The sequence below is a fragment of the Salvelinus fontinalis genome, chromosome 10, assembly GCF_029448725.1.
Source record: "Salvelinus fontinalis isolate EN_2023a chromosome 10, ASM2944872v1, whole genome shotgun sequence".
Lineage (NCBI taxonomy): Eukaryota > Metazoa > Chordata > Actinopteri > Salmoniformes > Salmonidae > Salvelinus > Salvelinus fontinalis.
Window position 1 is genome coordinate 36,624,682 of NC_074674.1, and position 20,445 is coordinate 36,645,126.

General features: G+C 40.4%; 1 protein-coding gene across 1 annotated transcript in view; it reads left to right on the plus strand.

Annotated features, from left to right (window-relative positions):
- The window catches only part of brinp1 (bone morphogenetic protein/retinoic acid inducible neural-specific 1), a 139,814-nt gene extending 126,939 nt beyond the window's left edge, over positions 1-12,875 (plus strand). The window contains exons 7-8 of the mRNA XM_055936740.1: positions 534-756; positions 8,368-12,875. Of these exons, the coding sequence (XP_055792715.1) occupies positions 534-756; positions 8,368-9,508 (1,364 nt within the window). The 3' untranslated portion in view covers positions 9,509-12,875. The remainder of the gene's footprint in view (positions 1-533; positions 757-8,367) is intronic.
- The last annotated feature ends 7,570 nt before the right edge of the window (positions 12,876-20,445 follow it).

Genomic DNA, 20,445 nt, shown 5'->3' on the forward strand with positions numbered 1-20,445 from the left:
TATTCCTATTTAAAGGTAGACTCAGCGATTTGACTCAGATGCAGAGAGTACATTTCTGCAACAACTAAGAGTGTTGAAGCGCGACCCATTGGGCACAGACATCAGTTCAATGTTTAGTTTTGATTTGGTTGTTGTCAATTAACGTGAATTCAATGTGAAATCAACAAAAAATGTCACCATGTCATTGGATTTAGGTTAAAAGTTGGGTGAAAAAGAGATGGAATTCAACATTGATTCAATGTCATCACATATACTTTTTGGCTTGGAATGATGTGAAACGATGTTGATTCAACCAGTCTACCTTTAACGATAGTATTTGTTTGATCAGATGTGCTATTATCATAAATGCCAATGGTATTTTGTTGGCTTGATTCAAGGCATGTAATGCATCATGATGCACGCAAGCTTTGTTGTTCAGGAAAACAATACCTGAGAACAGAAAGCACAGGAAGGAGGCTCATCCAAGGTTGCTCTGACAACAGACAGGCCCCACAAGATCTCTTAATCACCCTCCTTTCCTCTCCCTCCTCCAGATGAGTTTAAGTCGTTCCTGAAGAGGCTGCCCTCCACCCACTTCCTGCCGGTCAGCAGTGTCCACCTCCTGTGGGGCAGTGACTGGGACCTGCAGGCCCGCTACCGCCTGCTCCAGAGCTCCCTGGAGAGCCAGAGGCTCAAGATCCAGCGCACCGCCCGCAAGCTCTTTGGCCTCAGCATCCGCTGCCACCACAACCCCAACCACCAGATGCCTAGGGAGAGGTGGGTCTAAGAAGCAGTAAAAATGCATTATGTAACCCTGCTGCATTGTATTGTCATGTGTTGTTTTGATGATGCAGAATGTTGGTGCCAACGCTGTGGACCACGGTATCACGAAAGGTAACCTAGAAAGGTGGATAAACTGCAACCAAGGTGACAAAATTAATCTGTGAGAGAACTCTGTTAGGTAGGGGACTTTCTGTATTTCGTTTCAGTAATGCCTGTTACTGTATGCGAAAACTTTATGATACAGTACATAATGCATTTTTACTTAGAATTTTCTGGCTCTTATAGTTCTGTCCATGAAATCATGGAAACGCCCAATGAACCCTAGTCTTACCTAGTATTTCACAATGCAGGATGAAAAATAATCTAACCGCGGGAGCTCTCTGGCCGGGTCAGTGCACAATGTGCCATCACCCACTGTGACTGCAGATAGCACGCTTTGCTGCACAAATGGCACTGTGTTAATGCTAATCCAGTCTGAAATGCATTCTAAAATGGAGTCATTCCACCCCATAATATACCAGACAACATGGAGAAAAATAACACACTAAATACCAGCTGAAACAAATAATGTTACATCTGCGTGGAATGTCAATATACAAATATAAACAGCGAAAATCCTCAAAATATTCAGTTATGTGGTTAAGGAACGCACAGCTGTCAACTGTCACGAAGGTAGAAGGAACACACCCACGCTAGGATGCAAGCTTTGGCAAAGGGTTTGTTCAGAAGTGTTATCAAAGCGGTGCAGTGCGCAATCCGTGCTCGGCAGAGCACACATCAAGGACGCCTGACGGCACTGTGAAGAGAAACTGTGTTTATTTGTTTCTATATGTGTGTGTGTTTATGTGTGAGTGATTGAGTGTGTGTGTGTGTGTGTTCATGCATCCATGTCAGTGAGAGATGCACTGTGCCAATAGGCATCCTCCTTTCAGACCAGTACCCACATCAGTGTTACTCTTTGATACCACCAATGCAGCGTAAACTAGTAAACATACGAGTGTTTGTAATGTTTCCTCTGGAGACATACAGTACACAGGGCTGATATGACGAATGTGGAGTCCCTTGCTGTGGGGCTCAGTTCAAGGCACAGGTTTAACAATTAGTGTTTATATGTTAGCATACATTATCAGGTGGGTTTGTTATGTACTCCCACAGCTGTTAGGATGAGTTTAAGTGATATCTCCTTCCGAATTTCATGTGTATCTGTGTGCAATATAGTGAAATTTTACTCTTTTTAAAAAGCACACATATCCACACGACCACCATTACATATAGTACAGTAGTACTAGTAGCAGTAGACCTTGTTGTCCTGCTGCTCAGAGTTGAGCTGAGGCCCTAGCCTCTCTGGTGGCATGGCCTTTGCCCTGAAGGGCCGAGTTGGAGAGAGAGAAGACTGCCTGTGACAACCCAGAAATCCTTACTACTGATCTACTTCCCACCGACGGGACACACGCCTATAATTATAGAAAGCAAGCCTCCTTCGGTCCCAATTGGATTCTGGCAGTGGAGAGCCTTGGCACCTGCAGGAACAATACCAACCCAGTCTCTCCAGGGCTGGAGGGGGTTCCTCCACAGTTTGACCCTACTGTGGAAGGCTGCTTAGCTTCAGACCTGCAGGAGGAAACCCAGGGTGGACTTTGATGGTGGTGGCTTGACCTCAGGCTGCTCCCCGTAGTCTAATTACACACTTACTTCTATAGTGATAATCACTGTTACACAATCCACAGGCAATCTACAGGCATGGCTGGACCGTACCCTTTTAAACATTTATGGTGTTTTCACAGGTGTAATGAGTGGAATATTCCAAGTAGTTCAGAGGAGAGCCTCAGCGTTGGTTTCTTTTAAGCATGCTGTGCTCCTGGATGTACTGCATAACTAGGGCCAGCAGATTTTTATGGCCGTGTGTTTTTACTGGGAAAAACTCTGGGTTCTATGTTTTTCCTGGTCATGTGGACAAGAAAGAGTAATGTCTTTATGCATAACCAGATGACTATACACGCAGTGGTGTAAAGTACTTAAGTAAAAATACTTTAAAGTACTACTTAAGTCTTTTTTTGGCGTATCTGTACTTTACCTTACTATTTACTTTTTTTGACAACTTACTTTTACTTCACTACATTCCTAAAGAAAATAATGCACCTTTTACTCCGTACATTTATCCTGACACCCAAAGGTAGTCGTTACATTTTGAATGCTTAGCAGGACAGGAAAATGGTCCAATTCATATACTTATCAAGAGGACATACCTGGTCATCCCTACTGCCTCTGATCTGGAGGACTCACTAAACGCAAATGCTTTGTTTGTAAATTATGTCTGAGTGTTGGAGTGTGCCCCTGGCTATCCGTCAATTTAAACTTTTACTTTTGATACTTACGTATATTTAAAACCAAATACTTTTAGACGTTTGCTCAAGTGGTATTTTACCGGGTGAATTTCACTTTTACTTGAGTCATTTTCTATTAATCTATCTCTACTTTTACTCAAGTATGACAATTGAGTACTTTTTCCACCACTGTATACAACCATGAGCTGTGTGCATAAGTCATATTTTCATTGGATTTAGCTTGAGGTAAATAAAGGAAAGTATGGTGCTTATTATTATTATTATTTAAGCCTGGTTGCCATTTCATGAATGCATGCGTGCGGCATATCTCTAAGAAACCTGTGGTATTCAATCAAAAAAACGACTGTAATTAAAACAGTAATCAATGTGTGGTGGCCGTCTCTACATATGAAAGGCCTCTGTCCCTCACTGTTGGCTAGCTCTAATTGCCCTCATTTGTCATCAGCCTGTAGCTGATAAACTGGGGTTGAACAAACTTGCATTAGAAAATCATCCGATGTGTTGCAAGGTAAATATAGGCTTAGCTCCACCTGCCTCACCTTGTCTTACACCCACTCACCTATCACAGATGTGAGCTCTCTATGCAGGGAAACATATGGAATGTGCCTGTGCAGAGCTATAGCAGACGTGCCAGGGGATTATAGCTAGAAGCTCTTCTCAAACAGAGAGTGATTAATGGTGACGGATATAAAATAGCATAACTCCCAGCCAAGTAATCGGCATCCATGTTTATGTATCAAAGTAATTATTCATGGGCAGACTTTAGCATGTTAACAGATTTGACTGTACTCTATATATTATTTAGCAGTAATTGCTAGAGACGTTGACAGGGTTATGGTTGTCAAGATATGTCTGGTACATAACTCCCTTTCATAAGAACTTCTATCAATAATGAAATCACAGGGTATTTTTGTCATCCAACATAATGCACTAATAGATCAACTATCACATTCGATCATCAGTGTCAACAAATATCTCTCTCTGTATTTCTCTCATTCTATCTCTCTTTTTATTTTTCCCTCGTTCCCCCAAACAGAAGAGGTCTTGTGATAATGTATGTCACATGCGCTGAGCACCAGAGCTGTCTGATGCCCTATTACAAACACAGAGATTGTGCTGTGATTCGTGAAAACAAACAGCATTCATTCCCACTTGTTTCCATCTCATTCCCTGTGGCAAACTCAACCCAGCCACTTGAATTGGAGGGAAAAAATAAGGAAAAATAAAACTACCAGCATGATGCTCTCAAACTGCATATTGAGGGAAGCAGTTATATGATGGAACATGTTTTATTCCAGTGTTTCAGATCACATAAAACTGTAGTTATTGCAGATAAATTCAAGGGGGAATATATATGGAATAATATGATTATGCCTGCCTCTCGTACGTAAATGAAGAGATAATAAAACTAATAGGAATGGTTTAATCTTTGTGGCGTAAACATCCGCAAACATTTCTCACAAGTCCAATAAGTACCTGAGTGCACAAAAAACGGAGGACTATTTTAAAGATCTCATACCTTGTGTGTTGTGTCAATATATGCTCGCTCCTTTCCTGTTTCAAATTTGTTACGGGGAACGTATGCATTTCCCAAATTGACATTCTCCTGTAATATACAGTATATATATGTGTAACACATGTAAGCCCTTTACTATTGCCCTTGTGTTCTTTGAACTTTTGGAGACAAACCGACTGCATTAAAAACCTGTTCATACATTTTGTCATTCAACTTTCGTTGTTTAGTCATGGTGCTTTACACCGGTTGTGACATATATTGCATTATTTTAGTGCTGATTATTACACCTACATAAGTGTCAAAACCCACATTTATTGAAATAATATTTTGCCCTGCCAAGAAGTTTCCTTTCGTTTGAAAGTTTGTTTTCTAAATCCTTTGTTGTTGTTATAATGAATTCTTTACAGTCATGTTTTTTTCCATCATATTTTAAATAACTTGTAGAAAATACACTTTACGACACTGTCATGAAGCATTATGACCATCATCATCATACAAGCCAGATAGTCCTGTCACGTACGTGCCCTTATATCAGTCATCAGTCAAAAAGAGGGTGTCTTGTCCTGCTCCTGAAATCTGCTCCTGCATTCATCCCAGTCATCAGCAACAGATCATTAGGGTAGGTGCATGTCTGACATCAATGTGTGCGCAATTACAATAATCATTTTATATGGTCAGTTTCCAAAAACATTATATAACATAAACATACTGTTGACACGTAGTGTAAAGGCTTTCTTCCAGGGGTGAAGGAGAGGACCAAAATGCAGCGCGGCTAGTGTTAAACATGTTTTAATACAAACACAAGTGAAACACTACAAACAACATACAAAATAAGAAACGTGCAAAACCGATACAGACCTATCTGGTGCAGAACACAAACACAGAGACAGGTAACAAACACCCACAAAATCCCAACACAAAACAAGCCTCCTATATATGAGTCTCAATCAGAGACAACGACTACCATCTGTCTCTGATTGAGAACCCACACTAGGCTGACATAGAAACAGACACACAACATAGAATTCCCACCCAGCTCACGTCCTGACCAACTAAACACATACAAAACAACAGAAAACAGGTCAGGAACGTGACAGGTAGGCTATGGTGTAATGGAATGTTATGCCTTGTGTGGTAAGTTTTATGGGTTTTGACACTCTTATGTAGGTGTCATAACCAGCCATAAAATAACACAACATATGTCAGAACAGGTCTAAATATATGTGCCATGACAGTGTTATGACCATATTATAACAAGTTATGTCAGATGTTATGACGCTGGGTGTCAAGTAAATTGTTACCCTTTCATCAATCTCCTCCGTTTTTCTTGTTCTGTGAAATATTATATTCAAGGTTCTTCTCAAGATTCAAGATGCTCTTACATGAGCACTGGAACGTATTTTTCATTCCAACAGAATAGCCATTGGCTTTGTCTTTATGTCCTGTAGAGATAATAGTGGGGGTGAATATGTGGCCGTGAACAAAAGCCTTACTTTCTCAAAGTGCATCTTAGAGTCAGTGTTCTGGGACATGCATTCAGCCGTGTCTTTGTTATTTCACAATGTTACTCTTATCTTTTGATACTCCTCTCCTCAGTTAAGGAGATAAAGGAACTTTTATCAGGGTAGGACTGATCCAAGGACATATCCAAGATTGCCTTGAAAGTACATTGCTTTATGTCAGTTCAACCAGTCTTCAAAAAATTATGGAGTCAGGTTTATGTAAGAATTGCTAAGTAAAGACGAAATGTTAAATGGATTAAAATATATTTCTCACAACTCTATTTGTTCAAAATCAGTATTAACTCAAAGTTAAACTTTATCAAATCACTTTTGGGAAGCTGTCTAATTATCATTTTAAAATAATCCTCAAAGTACCAGTTACATATCCTTCAACCGAAACTCAGCAAAAAAAAGAAACGTCCCTTTTTCAGGACCCTGTCTTTCAAAGATAATTATTAAAAATCCAAATAACTTCACAGATCTTCATTGTAAAGGGTTTAAACACTGTTTCCCATGATTGTTCAATGAACCATAAACAATTAATGAACATGCACCCATGGAACGGTCGTTAAGACACTAACAGCTTACAGACGATAGGCAATTAAGATCACAGTTAAAAGTTAGGACACTAAAGAGGCCTTTCTGCTGACTCTGAAAAACACCTAAAGAAAGATGCCCAGGGTCCCTGCTCATCTGCGTGAATGTGCCTTAGGCATGCTGCAAGGAGGCATGAGGACTGCAGATGTGGCCAGGGCAATAAATTGCAATGTCCATACTGAGAGACGCCTAAGACAGAGCTACAGGGAGACAGGACGGACAGCTGATCATCCTCGCAGTGGCAGAGCACGTGTAACAACATCTGCACAGGATCGGTACATCCAAACATCACACCCAGAACGCACAATCGCACCATCATTACACAGACTGTCCGCAATAGGCTTAGAAAGGCTTGTAGGCCTGTTGTAAGGCAGGTCCTCACCAGACATCACGACAACCGTCGCTGGACCAGACAGGACTGGCAAAAAGTGCTCTTCACCGACGAGTCGTGGTTTTGTCTCACCGGGGTGATGGTCGAATTCGCGTTTATCGTCGAAAGAATGAGTGTTGTTCATCAGACTGAGCTTGTTGTCATTGCAGGCAATCTCAACCTCATGTGGTACCTTCCTGCAGGCACATCCTGATATGACCCTCCAGCATAACAATGCCACCAGCCATACTGCTCGTTCTGTGCATGATTTCCTGCAAGACAGGAATGTTAGTGTTAAGCCATGGCCAGTAAAGAGCCCGGATCTCAATCCCATTGAGCACGTCTGGGACCTGTTGGATCGGCTGAGGGCTAGGGCCATTCCTCCCAGAAATGTCCAGGAACTTGCAAGTGCCTTGGTGGAAGAGTGGGGTAACATCTCACAGCAAGACCTGGCAAATCTGGTGCAGTCCATGAGGAGGAGATGCACTGCAGTACTTAATGCAGCTAGTGGCCACACCAGATAATGACTGTTACTTTTGGTTTAGACCCCCCTTTGTTCAGGGACACATTATTCAATTTCTGTTAATCACGTCTGTGGAACTTGTTCAGTTTATGTCTCAGTTGTTGAATCTTGTTATGTTCATACAAATATTTACACATGTTAAGTTTGCTGAAAATAAACGCAGTTGACAATGAGAGGTTTTTTTGCTGAGTTTATTTCATATCCCATAGGAGCAAAAGTAATTTGGGTCTGTAGAGTGTCTCCTCTGTCCCCTTCCCTGGCCCTACCCATGGCTCATTTTGGGATGGCTTGGGGCTCTCTGGCCTGTCAAGCACTAGGTCACCCATCACCGTTACCATGCTAGTTCATTAGCATGTCAGGCTAACCTTGAGCTCATCCTCTCCAGTCTCTCCTAGAAAAACACCCTCATCTCACAGTAGAAAGTTTCAGTACTACCAAGATGACAGAAAGGGATGCCTGAGGTGGAATAAGAGACACAATTTGCATAGGAAATGATGCTGCCATCCCACGGGGGAAATAAAGGAATTCTGCCTTTGAGGAATACATTATCCCCTCCACAGACTAGACCGTAACAAACAGTAGCAGGCTGTGGCAGTGGCAGTGGAGGTTAATCCTCAGTTTAACACTGAATTTGTGCTTGCTAAACGGTCCTTATTAATGGTGCATTTTATCCCTGTGTCTCCGCTCCCCAATTTGTTCTATTCCCCCTCGATCACTCTGGCTCTGACACTTTCTTTCTTTCCATTCTCCAGGTCTGTGATGCAGTGGCTGAACAGGGTCCAGTCCTTCCTCTACTGCAATGAGAACGGTTTCTGGGGGACCTTCCTGGAGAGCCAGAGGATGTGCGTGTGCCACACGGGTATCACTCTATGCCAGCGACCCATCCCATGTATCATTGGGGGCAACAACAGCTGTGCCATGTGCAGCCTGGCCAACATCTCTCAGTGCGGCTCCTGCAACAAGGGGTACAAGCTGTACCGAGGCCGCTGTGAGCCCCAGAATGTGGACTCAGAACGCAGCGAGCAGTTCATCAGCTTCGAGACCGACCTGGACTTCCAAGACCTGGAGCTCAAGTACTTGCTCCAGAAGATGGACTCGCGCCTCTACATCCACACCACCTTCATTAGCAACGAGATCCGCCTGGAGACCTTCTTTGACCCACGGTGGCGCAAGCGCATGTCCCTGACCCTGAAGAGCAACAAGAACCGGATGGACTACCTCCACATGATCATTGGGCTCTCCATGAAGATCTGCCAGATGCGCAACAGCAGCATCGACCCCATGTTCTTTGTTTACGTGAACCCGTTCAGCGGCAGCCACTCAGAGGGCTGGAGCATGCCCTTCGGTGAGCACGGCTACCCGCGCTGGGAGAAGACGAGGCTGGGGAACTCTCAGTGCTTCAATTGGACGCTGCTGCTGGGCAACCGGTGGAAGACCTTCTTTGAGACGGTGCACATCTACCTAAGAAGCCGTGCCAAGATGCCCACTGGGTTACGCAATGACACGGGCCAGGGTCCCGTGGACCTGTCCGACCCCAACAAGCGCCAGATCTACATCAAGATCTCCGACATCCAGGTGTTTGGTTACAGCCTGCGCTTCAACGCCGACCTGCTCCGCAGTGCCGTGCAGCAGGTGAACCAGTCGTACACCCAGGGGACCCAGTTTTACTCCTCCTCCTCTGTCATGCTCTTGCTGCTGGACATTAGGGAGAGGATTAACCGCCTGGCCCCTCCAGTGGCACCCGGGAAACCCCAGCTGGACCTGTTTTCCTGTATGCTGAAGCACAGGCTCAAGCTGAACAACAGCGAGATGATCCGGGTCAACCACGCCTTGGACATGTACAACACAGAGATACTGAAACAATCAGATCACCTGACTACCAAACTCTGCTGAGATACAGTAAACAAACATAAAAAAAAAGAGCAAACAGACGCTACAAATATAACTGTTTGGGGATATTCCTTTTTATTTCCTTTTTATTTTTTTCCTTTTTGGACCTTTTTGTTCTGCCTTTTGATGTATTATTAAAACTTTGTAATTGTAATTGTTAAAATGAAACTCAAAAAGGCAGTGATGAAGCCTTTTAGTTGGATAAAGAAGAAGATAAATGAAAACCACTTTAAAGACTGTACCATATTTGTCCCAGCATGTCTGTCATTTCCTAAAAGAGCATAAAGAGAAAAAAATAAGAAAAACAATTAAATCCATCTCCTGGTGACAAAGAGGCCTTTATTTTAGTCTGAGGGAACAAAGGTTATATCTGAAACTGCCATTATTTACTGAGTAAAACATTTTTAAAGATATAATAAAGTTGCATAAGGGCAGACCAGATATCATCCTTTTATTTCAGTTAATATGCTTTATCAACAAGCAAAATATTACAAACATGTAAAATGACAGGTTAATACAGTATGAAGGCATTCATACATTTTATGGGTAAATAGCCCAGCAAGCAAATACTTTAAGCATTAGCTATATAGTCTCTTTATAACATTAAATACTCATGACAAGTCTGCATCCCTCTCTTTGTGAAGTAAGGTTTAAGGCACTTTGTTGCTGTACTTAAAGTAAAGGCACACGACCGGGGCAGCGGATAGTCATTTCATGTCAAATAACAGAAACCAGCTGTTTATATATGTGTATACCTTTATTTAGCTTGATGCTTATTGCTGTTCGTTAATTGAATGTGTCATTTGAGAGTGAGTGAATCAAGTCTAAGCTGAAACTTATCTTTGGGCGCTACCTCCCGTGCTTTAAATTCTACAGGCATTTCTCATGAGGGGGTTTCTTCTGGTGCCTGAGTGCAATATCGTGGTCTGAAGATGAACAATCAATGCTATTTCGTACAGCTTTGCAAAACGTACACCTTGTGACTGCTGATGTGTCAAGCTTTTCGGCACCAAGAGCAAATTTGAGCATCGATCATTCGCGTACATCTGCAACAGACACCATGAAAGCCATACATTTCCCCGAGGTACACATAAGACATGGAAAGCCCCGTGATCCATTTTCTAAAACATGAAAAATGTCCCATTCATGTATTTTATGTTGTCGTTGTTGTTTCCCCCAAATTCATTTCAAATGGAGGATAACACAGTGGACAGAGAGAGTGTATTCTGTGGGATTATGGGATGACATTGTAAAGCCATTGGGTTTCTATTTCTACTAACTAGAGTGAACCCACATGGGAAACAGTTATATAAAAGCTTCAAATACTTCTGTTCATTTTAATCTGTAAATCTACTTTCTATTTTATGTACTTTTTTTTATGCCACGTTGGATCTTAACTTTGAATGACCATGCAAATCAGATTGAACCCTCTGACACAAGGTTGTTTAATCTTTCTAGTCATACTTTATTGAACGCACTGACATGACATACGTTTATAGCTATATATAGCTACATAAATAAACATAGTATCAAACATCATACTATCTCAGAACTGTCAAGGAACACTACCTACGTTATTATTGTTATTATTATTAGTAGTAGTAGTATTATTAAGTGCCTGTTACCTATCCCTTTAACATATTTAGAGGAGGGAAATTGCTCTTAGTTTAGTTACTGTATACAGTAAAAACCCATTACCACACAAGATAGACATTCAAAAGAATTCAGCAAATCAGACCACATCAATGCAGATCTGTCCCTCATCTATCAGCCTGAGATACATGTTTTCTAGCTAAAGCCCTGCTGGTTTGTGCATGTGGTTAAATGACCCATCATCAAGAGATTGAAGTCTCAATTTCCTGACACTATCTCTCCTATGTACATTATACCTGTAAATAGCAACTTAGTGTTGGTATAGTTATAACATCAAAGACTACTTAAATCATAGTTATTCCAAGAGAACAAAAGAGGCCATTATTAATGAGAATACCCACAATACCGTTGATGTGCTATTGCACAAATTTCAAATACACTCCATTTTTAAGTTAATTACTTCATTATGAATATTAGAGAGGGATGGCAATTTCTGACGGTTTTAATCAAAGTACACTACCGTTCAAAAGTTTGGGGTCACTTAGAAATGTCCTTGTTTTTGAAAGAAAAATATATTTTTTGTCCATTAAAATAACATCAAATTGATCAGAAATACAGTGTAGACATTGTTAATGTTGTAAATGACAATTGTAGCTGAAAACAGCTGATTTTCAATAGAATATCTTCTAGGCAGAGTTGCAAAGAAAAAGCCATATCTCAGACTGGCCAATGAAAAGAAAAGATTAACATGGGCAAAAGAACACAGACACTGGACAGAGGAACTCTGCCTAGAAGGCCAGCATCTCGGAGTCGCCTCTTCACTGTTGATGTTGAGACTGGTGTTTTGCCGGTACTATTTAATGAAGCTGCCAGTTGAGGACTTATGAGGCATCTGTTTCTCAAACTAGACACTCTAATGTACTACTCCTCTTTCTCAGTTGTGCACCGGGGCCCCCCACTTCTTTCTATTCTGGTTACAGCCAGTTTGCTCTGTTCTGTAAAGGGAGTAGTACACAGCATTGTACGAGAACTTCAGTTTCTTGGCAATTTCTCGCATGGAATAGCCTTAATTTCTCAGAACAAGAATACACTGATGAGTTTCAGAAGAAAGTTCTTTGTTTCTGGCCACTTTGAGCCAGTAATCAAACCCGCAAATGCTGATGCTCCAGATACTCAACGAGTCTAAAGAAGGCCAGTTTTATTGCTTCTTTAATCAGAACAACAGTTTTCAGCTGTGCTAACATAATTGCAAACGGGTTTTATAATGATCAATTAGTCTTTTAAAATGATAAACTTGGATTAGCTAACACAACGTGCCATTGGAACACAGGGATGGTTGCTGATAATGGGCCTCTGTACGCCTATGTAGATATTCCATAAAAAATCAGCTCTTTCCAGCTACAATAGTCCTTTACAACATTAACAATGTATATACTGTATTTCTTATCAATTTTACGTTATTTTAATGTACATAAAAGGTGTTTTTCTTTTTAAAAAAAGGGCATTTTTAAGTGACCCCAAACTTTTGAACGGTAGTGTGTACCATATGAAATATGAGTTCGTTTTGACCACGGCATACATGAAACAAGCACACATTTGCTTTATCAGCATAACATCCCTGCAATGTCGCATATACCCATGGATACATTTGATTGAATATACAACTCCTAATACCTTGCCTATGTAATTTTTGCTGTTATGTTGAAATCATTATATCAGCTTATTTCAAATGAATGTTTCATATAATAATCAATTTCTCATTAAAAGGCTATATTTATGTGGAATAGCATTTATTTATTTATGTATATATATATATAAAAAACTTTCTATTAAGATTCTCACAGACAACACCTACAGAGTACCTCATTCAACCCTTGTGGGCAGTGCTGATAACAAGGACTAGTTGTTGTGATGTAACTGTAATTTAGCATTTGATTGAAGGTTTAATTTTTGATGGGATTGGTGGATAATTGCTCAAATATGTTCCAGTGAGATATGCTGTACAGTACGGTTGAGTGGTATACCGTATATGTATCCCGGGATGTTTCAATATACCCTCGGTATGATTTCCCAATACCGTCAATACTATTGTTTTTTTATACATTTAAATATGTATAATTTTTTTATAACCACCTGCAGTCAACTTGTGCTCTAGGCAAAAGATAAAGCATATCGCGTTCATTATTTCATCTGTTCGATTATTTATCATTATGAAGCTTACCGGAACTAGTTTCCCAAAACAGCTGTTTGAGCCAGTCACAATGAGCAAAGCGGGAGCTTCGTGAGGAGAGTTACTCCTGCAGTGCAACTTAAGTTTGGTGATCAAGTTACAATTGTATGAAACTACTAATGTTGCCAGCTATATTCCATATAACTATTAAGTTTATCTAAGAAATTCTCTCCAGCTGGGTTTTTTAACTTGTTAACATTATCAAAGTTAGCTTACATGGTTTTATATATTTTTTTACCTACAGTATATTTAACTAGGAAAGTCAGTTAAGAAAAAAATCTTATTTACAATGCTTCTTGGTAACGCCAGAGACAATCCACTCCTGGATTAAGATCCCCGTTGTCTAATATCTGTTTTGTACGTGCTGCAAACTGTGTTTTTAAATACTTCACTTTATGAGCTGGGTTGTCTGTCCACATGTGCTCATTAGCATTTACCTAACATCCACTATGGGAATTCCATAGTACTTGTGAGCATTTTGTTAGCATTCTAGTAACTGAAGTTTTGCCCTTTTTTTTACAAAAAAAACCATCATGTCAATCCTGTCAATCCTGGAATGGCACAGGTACGGTATGAAAGTATGGAAATATAGATACCGCCCAACCAGAGTGTGAAGTACGGGGCCCCGGCACGTCTCAGATCCCCTGAATGAGGCATGAGTCCCCCTAAATGCAACAAAGTCAAACTTTGGGGGGGTCTCTAAATAATTCTAATTTAACTATTCTCCTATTTATTTAAAATACAATTTGTACTGCTACAGTGGTAAATATTCAAATAAAAACGTATTCCAAATTAAGCAAACACCCCCATGTGGCTGCACTTGTCATCCCTAGACAGTCCCGTATATCAGCCCCTTTTCAGGTGTCCCAACTTCTCTACAAAAAAAGCTAATTTTGTCAGCAAGACGCATTAATTAATTCAGGCTACAAGAGTGTAGACCCAAAAGTAGAGACCCCAAATGTCATGGTATAATTCGCACTCTGTGCCCAATCTTACTGTGCAGTGAAATAATGCTTACCACCGTGTTGTGGAGTGCCTCACCTAATGGTTGGTTTACCTTCAGCTCTTTAGTCACTCACCTCACTGTAGGTAGCAGTCAGTATTTGTAACTTGGGTTGCACATACAGTACAGTACATAATTTATTAAAATCAGCTTATGAGTACAGACCACACATACCTCACTCTTGTATCAATTGCAGGGGACTGTGGGAAACTAAAAAACAGGCCTTGCAGTTCATATATCTTTGCAGCCCCCCCATGGCCAAAATGGGTGCTTACACCAGCTCCAGAGCAGAACAGAATGGTCACATCCTCCGTCTTTTATATGTCTGTCAATATGCTTTCCCTGATGACTAACATGGCACGCTCACACCACAGGCTGACAGCTGTAGCAGAACACTGGATCATTCGATGAATGTGATGCCCTGGTGACAACTTGTCCCACTTTCGCAAAGTACCAGAGGAGTTGACGCTGCATGGGCACTCACTGTGAACAATGTGTCTGTCACAAGCTTTATTTCTGTCATGCCAAGATTATCATCATTTCCTCCAAATCTGCACTAAAATGGACCTGGCATATAAGAGTAAGACTTAAGAATGCATAAGAGCTCAAATGAGAAAAAGAACATCATCTTTTCAAGGCATAATGTTGTATTTGAATGGCCATAAGTCATTTTGTGAAGTTCTTAAGGGCCCATTTCCTTACAAAGCTGAGATTGTTTTGCCTGTGAGGCTTCTGCATTAGAGTTTCACTGAGACCAGCTCTAATGCATCTTCACAGTTTAAGATAATAATAGAGGGAAATCATTTTGGAAGAGCGGTGAAGCATTTACACAATTAAACTCAATTGCAATAAAAGCTTGGTGAACAAAGGATTCAAATATAAATTCACAATGGTGCAATTGTACCTGATGTGACATCCCCTGATTGCAGTCGATCCAAACTGTCTCTAGTCAATCAGTTTCATGTGTCTGTAGATGTGAGTGATTCTAGATAAAAACCCTTTTATTGTTTGTCAGTGGGCACTTATCATACCAATCCTGCGTACCTCTGCTCTCCGTTTACGCAAGGCGAGAAACCCTGCCGGTTTCATCCACCATTTTACGAACACATTGTGTTTATTGTTACTGTTCAAAGAAAGCATTTCTTCATCATTAATTCTCTCTCAACCAATTTGACAAGCTTGCAAGGCCATGACAAGACGAGAGAGGCGTACAGGTATGAGTTGTACAGCTATGGATATTGGCAGGTACAGTCTGCTTAAATGAGAAACAGCTGACAGAACAGCTTTTGCATTGCATTCTCATTACTACACAAATGGCCAAATTCATGGTCAAATCTCCACTCCACCGTACCCCTCCTACACAATTGCTGTATCTTCTCTGCGTGGTTAATAAGCTGTGCGCAGCCTCATAACGGACGTAATCGCAGGACTGTGCTACACACCAAGCGCTGATTAATGCAGTAGCTCATATTCGTTAATGAGGCAAGCGGGTCTTTATGTATCAGCGCTCTCACCACACAGCCCACGCCAGACCCACCCTGCCAAGGTACAGGGGAGGGGGTGCAGTAATTAACAAAATTACAGCATTCTAATAAATCACACTGGTTTGGGTTTAATGTATCGTGAGTGAATGGCTAAGATGGCGGAAGCGATGGATAGGGAGGATTCCATCCTCAGTAATAAGTCAGGCTCGGTTAAAATAATGAAGTGCTGGCTTCACTCTTATTCTGTCTGGCTTATTATAGAAATTAAACCCTTACCAAATACTCTAAGATATTATTATCCTTACAAATATATATTCTAAATACCTGTCAACAGAATCTGAATATAGATGTAGATATTTTGTCAATTTCCATACCAACATAGTGCGATAAGTGCATAAGTTCATCATAACATGATGTGGAAGTATTTTAGGGCTTTATAATATAACCATTCTATCACCCTTATTCTTACCTCAGCATGAATTCATACCCCCTACCTGTAACGGACCTCATTCCCAGAACTGAGTTAATGTGAAAACACATCCCCATTCCCATGGCTTACACCCTCCATTTCACACCAGTCCCTCTGCTTTGCACCCGGCTCACAATTGCTTTCTCCAACGCAGCGCTACAAATGTTTTCCTTTTTAGAGGCAGAGAATGAAACAAACTCTATAACTTCTCAAATCCCAGAGCTGATGAGACAAAGCTAATGCAAACACAGACAGAAACAAAGAAACAAGAGGAACGAGACAAAGACGGGTAAAAAGCCATAGTTAAACGGATCAGGTGGAATACAATACGTTCCAGGCATATGAATGGAAATTACCATTTGTGGCGAACAGGTGAAGCTACTGCTAGCTTTGTGTTTCATCCAGGCAGACAAACAGCTGAGAGGAATAAACACACTTGTTAGAGTACACTCTCACCTTGCAAGGATTTAAAACCAAGCTGGCAGGTAGCTCTCCAGACAGTTAAGATGTAGCCATGAACACCTTGAGGCTGTTGCTATTCCAGAATCTCGTAGACATCTGCGAAATATAAAAAACACAGAGGTTTGAGCTGAAATATGCTCTGAGCTTTCAGCAGAAAGCTGTTTGAAAGAATATGCAGATACAATAAAGTGACAATAAACTAAGTGCCTTTTCTTTGCAGCATGTTTTTCTTTCAGCAAAAAAAATACAGAATAATAGAAACATGTGGGCTAACTGTTTCCATGGATGTATAAACATCTAGAGAGCATGCCTTTGGATTTCAAAAAAACATTTCATATCCTTTAATTGTTACAACACATCCATTGAGTTCTGTTGAATGATTCTATGTTTCCCCTTGCTGAGTGCAGATAGATTATTTTCTTTGAATCACACCATCAAGGGCTCTCCTGACAAACATGTCTTCTTTCCATGCTCAGCTGAACCTGTTATAAATGAATATTTATCTACATATCAAATATGAGAAGTGTACTCAATTTTCCACAACAAACATTGTTTTATTTCAACAAAGGTAGACTGGAAGTAACTCAAGCAATTGCACACGTCTGGTCTTGTTGATATTTACGCTTATATCGTCTATACATACAACAAACAAACAAACCAACAAAAGCTGTTTATCAAATGTGTTGTAGCTGTAATTTCCTTCCATTGTCCCTTTATTGCATCTCACGCTTTCAAATGCCTAACTAGTTCAGTCAGACTTGTTAGCTGGGAAAGTTCATCAAAGATAACTTCTGATTGCTAGCTATCTGACTCTGAGGCTGTCCTAATATGGAGACCAAACACTCCTGAGTGCACTTTAGAATGTACTCATTTTATCTCATTCAACCACATACCTACTCAAACACTTGGGCAAGTAGTGAACCTTTTAATCATATGTTTAGGATATTAATCACCCTATCCTCTGCCCTTCATAGCTCCTGAAGAAAAACCGAATCATATTCAACGTGCCTCTCGTTATTGATTTATACAACTTATGAGGAGCTGAGGCAGTTGATAAAAATAAGACACAAGACACAGCAATCACTAAAGGACATACCTCTTCATAAATAACCGTGTCTTTGCTAGGAAATTGTGTGAGAATATCCAAGAGGCTACGGAAAACAATAGAGACTGGAATTTATGCCACCATTAGGCATCCTCAATCATGACAAATAGAGTTATCACTGTAACCGGAGAGAACGATTAGGTTTTCTCTACAGCAATTAACATAAGAAAAACAAAGACATATTGTACATCTATGTCAACATAAAATGTTCTCCAGTTAGACCCATTTCTTAAAAACAGTATTGTGGTGTTGTTTTTGAGTGATCAACCAGCCCGACTAGAACATGCTCAGGATCAGAGCACCAACACTGCTGGCCACTGATAGGTGTGTGGAGACTACCTCCTATTATGTGTCTTCATTATCAAACCCTATATCCAGTTCTCTTTTGCAACATGCATTTCATGTACAATATATATTGCATATTATATCATTTTTTATTATGCCAATACAGGGGTATTAAGTGAAGTTTCAGTGCTTGCTAAACAGTTATTATATTATGTAGGAAATTAAAGACATGTATCTTTATTTTATTATTTAATTTAGCAGGCTAGATTCATTGAGATTAAACATCTATTTTACAAGAGAAACCTGGCCAAAAGTTTCAGACACATTTACAACATAAAACAGGTGTTCCTTGGCAGAGGATCATCAAGCGGTGTACTCATTTGACTTTACACTGTGACAGTTTTTCAGAAACAGCAGTATTGTTTTATTTCTACCATGTTCCTCCAATGCATTTCAAACATTGCTCTGCTGTCAAAGTCATGCGATTGCACTGATGTAATACATAGTATACTAACAGAAAAAGGGTTTTCAAAAGGGTTCATCAGCTGTCCACATGGAAGCACCCTTTTTGGTTCCAAGTAGAACCATTTTGGGTTCCATATAGAACCCTCAGTGGAAATGTTTCTACCTGGAACCACAAAGGGTTCTTAAAAGGGTTTTGCTATGGGAACAGCCGGATAAACCTTTTAGGTTATTTTTGTGTAGGGTACATGACACATAATGAGCTGTATGTGTTGGACTCCATCTGAGATACACATGCTTTTTCTCCATCTCATTGTTTCGCCTTCTCTAGCTAACAAACTCAATCACATCACCAAAATCCACAAAAATGTCTTGCACTTATACTCTTACACAAATCTGCCAAGTTTTTTGTTGTTGCTGAAATGTGGTTCTCAAAATAATTGAGGAGGAAAATGGAAATAACTAAAAAAGTTAAGTGGAGATAGTGCGATCTGTTGAGACATAATTGGCCCGCTAATGGGGCATCCATTATTTTCTTGTTATTTTTTTTGTTAATGTCAGATGTGGTTGGGTCATTTTGACCAAAACCTAATGTCATGATGAGCAAAATGGACCAGATTCCTATAAAGCCCTATATTTGCTCACCTAAACTGCTTCCATTAAGCAAGGTTCATATTTCATGCACTAGTTAGTTTTTGTTCATTCGGAAAGAAAAGAGAAACATAACTTTCTGTTTATCTTAGTAAAGCAAGACGAAAAAACAAACCGTTCTTGGCAAGTACACCTTGTTAATTGAATGCACCCTGTGGAAGAATTACTCAAATCAAATCAAATGTTATTGGTCACATACACGTGATTAGCAGATGTTATTGCGGGTGTAGCGAAATGCTTGTGCTTCTAGCTCTGACAGTGTAGTAATATCTAACAAGTAATATCTAACAAATTACACAGCATATACCCAATACACACAAATATAAGTCGGAATGAATTAAGACTATATACATATGGATGAGCGATGTCAGAGTGGAACGGACTAAGATACCGTAGAATAGTATAGAAAATAGTATATACATATGAGATGAGTAATGCAAGATATGTAAGCATTATTAGGTGAATGAGATACCGTAGAATAGTATAGATTACAGTATATACATATAACATGAGTAATGCCAGATATGTAAACATTATTAATATAGTGACTAGTGTTCCATTCCTTAAAGTTGCCAGTGATTCCTAGTATATGCCTATAGGCAGCAGTGCTAGTAATGGCTTTTTAACAATCTGATGGCCTTGAGATAAAAGCTGTTTATCAGTCTCTCGGTCCCAGCTTTGATGCACCTGTACTGACCACGCCTTCTGGATGTAAGCGGGATGAACAGGCAGTGGCTCGGGTGGTTGCTGTCCTTGATGATAATTTGGGCCTTTCTGTGACATCGGGCGCTGTAGGTGTCCTGGAGGGCGGGTAGTTTGCCTCCGGTAATGCGTTGGGCAGACCACACCACCCTCTGGAGAGCCATGCGGTTGCGGGCGTTGCAGTTGCCGTACTAGGTGGTGATACAGCCCGACAGGATGCTATCAATTGTGCATCTGTAAAATTTTGTGAGGGTTTTAGGTGACAAGCCAAATAACTTTAGCCTCCTGAGATTGAAGAGGCTCTATTGCGCCTTCTTCACCACACTGTCTGTATGGGTGGTCCATTTCAGTTTGTCAGTGATTTATATGCCAAGGAACTTGAAGATTTCCACCTTGTCCACTGCAGTCCCGTTGAAGTAGATGGGATGGACCCTCTGCTGTTTCCTTAAGTCCGCAATCATCTCCTTTGTTTTGTTGCCATTGAGTGAGAGGTT